The sequence below is a fragment of the Rutidosis leptorrhynchoides genome, chromosome 6, assembly GCF_046630445.1.
Source record: "Rutidosis leptorrhynchoides isolate AG116_Rl617_1_P2 chromosome 6, CSIRO_AGI_Rlap_v1, whole genome shotgun sequence".
In the NCBI taxonomy this organism is placed as follows: Eukaryota; Viridiplantae; Streptophyta; class Magnoliopsida; order Asterales; family Asteraceae; genus Rutidosis; species Rutidosis leptorrhynchoides.
In genome coordinates, this window is record NC_092338.1 from 6,200,236 (window position 1) to 6,202,727 (window position 2,492).

Below are 2,492 nucleotides of genomic sequence, written 5' to 3' on the forward strand. Positions count from 1 at the left end.
GGACGTTTGAGCTTTTGAATCAACTAAATCGGAGTCTGTATGCAGAAGATATGACGAAAATGGTGAAGGCGCGCATATTTTGTTTTCATCAACAATCTACTTCATTTTTTCATATATCTTCGGCATTTTTGCCTTGAAAATTAGCCCCTCCAACCGCAATGTTCAACCGCAACGTTCAAACATATCACACATTAGACAAAATTGACCCCTCCAACCGCAACGTTCAAGCTCCGCCACTGTAGGGTTAAAATGTATGTCTATGTTTTGTGATGCTGAAAGCCTATCAATGTTGCTGTTAGTTATTTTTAGTTAAAATCAAGTAACCTCATTTTAATCACGAGTTACACACACTTGAGAAGTCCAGGTTAACAAGGACAGTAACACGTGTGAACATAAAAATATCTACCACACCCAAAAAAATATCTTTCTAACACTAGTTACTTTTATGGCTAACCGTAGTCATATTTAACCAAACAAACTCAAACCCATAGTTAACCTAATCAACAGGAGCGGCAATGAGTGCACTGCGCCCTCGGAACAACCTAACAAACCCTAAAATAGTGCCTATAAATCGACGCCAATTATCCCTCATTTTTACACAAGCTCTCTCTCTTAATTTTCACATTTCTAATAATTATCTCAAAAATGGCTTCTGCTGATGTTGAGTACAGATGTTTCGTCGGTGGACTGGCGTGGGCCACATCCGATCGATCGCTCGAAGAAGCGTTTTCTCAATATGGCGAGGTCGTTGATTCGAAGGTCCGTTTGTTGTCTCCGTGATTCGATCCGGTTTCTGTTACTTTACTTGATCTGTTTCTGTTCTGTTACTCGTTTACATTTTGTTACTGTGTATTTATATAACGGTACGTTATTAGACCACGAGTTTTTATTTTAATTCGAAATCGAAATAATTTGTTAATTGTATAAACGTGTGAAATGTCAAATAGTTATTGATTGATTTCTCGTGCAGATTATTAATGATCGCGAGACTGGAAGATCAAGAGGATTTGGATTTGTGACTTTTAAGGACGAACAAGCATTGAAAGATGCAATTGAAGGAATGAACGGTCAAAGCCTTGACGGACGTAACATCACGGTGAACGAGGCTCAGTCTCGCAGCGGCGGAGGCGGTGGCGGTGGCGGTGGTTATGGAGGACGTCGTGAAGGAGGCGGTGGTGGTGGTTACGGAGGTGGTGGTGGTGGTGGTTATGGTGGACGTCGTGAAGGTGGAGGTGGATATGGAGGAGGAGGTGGTGGTTATGGTGGTCGCCGTGAAGGTGGTGGTGGATATGGTGGTGGTGATGGTGGTTATTCAAGGGGAGGTGGTGGATCTGGTGGTAACTGGAGGGATTAGAGTATGAAAATAATTAATTAGGTGTTTAGAATTATCTGGATCACCTTATTATTATTATTATATTATTCTGTTGGTGTTTTATGGTGATCGTGTTTTCGTTTTTGATCTGTTTGTGGTTATGAAAATGGTTCCGATGTATTGATCTATGGATAAATACTATTGTTGGATCTGTATGGGTGATAAGTGCCATTGCAAATGTGATTCGTCTCTTGTTTTATGATTGGTATTATCAGTTAACACCAATTAGCAAACTTAGAAAATGGAATAGCTAACATATACGGAGTAATATGTTAGATATGAATACCCAACATGTACATTAGGAGATTCAAATCAATGCGAAGTTGCAAGCAACATACCAATGGACCCTAAATAGATGGTCTAACAAAATAAATAACACTTTACTATTGAAAATAAAATTTCTAAACACACCAAAGGAAAACCAACCTAACAATTGAATGCACTAAAATTGAAAAAAAAAAGCGTTGATTGTGGGAGAACAACAATCCGATATCAATCTTCAGAAGCTGCAAGAAAACCTGATCATCAAAGATCTTTGATAGGGGAGATCGTCATTTGGAAACACCCCTGTAGACGCAACCAGACAAAGATGAGGCCTATGAGACAGCACGGCAGGCCGGCAGCACACTTCTTTCGACACCCATGACCCACCATAGACACACTTACCAGAATCGTCTACTGACCTCCACCAAAAGGGTGGAGGTTGGGTGTTGATGTTTATGTGTGAATTGTGATTTTAGCGTTAATAGGTTTGTTGCTTTATAGTCGTAGTTTTTGATCCGTGGTTCGTTATGTTTAGGTAATTATATGAAGAAATTGTGATTGAATTTGAGCCTGTTTTATTAGCTTGTTGCAAACAATCAATCTTTTACTAAAATTCACATAGCAAATATCTTTTGTTAATCTAACTAGCTTACTGATCTGTTTTGCGTAGTAAGGTCAATTAAGACCAGAAAACAATGTTGGCAATGGCTTGCATATTTCAGTCATAAGTTAGCATAGTTATAAGCATAAGCATCAACATGGTAAGAAAGTTATTTATATGTTGTTAGTCTTCTAGGCTTTTTTAGTGAAATTGTTGCACATTAGTCAGCTGTAGGCCATTTGGTATTATTACTAG

At 38.8% G+C, this 2,492-nt stretch overlaps 1 protein-coding gene across 1 annotated transcript; it reads left to right on the plus strand.

Annotated features, from left to right (window-relative positions):
* Positions 1 to 520: 520 nt before the first annotated feature.
* On the plus strand, positions 521 to 1,521 carry LOC139856033 (glycine-rich RNA-binding protein-like). Its single transcript, XM_071845268.1, has 2 exons — positions 521 to 759; positions 971 to 1,521. The coding sequence occupies exons 1-2, from the start codon at positions 646 to 648 to the stop codon at positions 1,352 to 1,354; spliced, it is 498 nt and encodes a 165-aa protein (XP_071701369.1). The 5' UTR covers positions 521 to 645; the 3' UTR covers positions 1,355 to 1,521.
* The last annotated feature ends 971 nt before the right edge of the window (positions 1,522 to 2,492 follow it).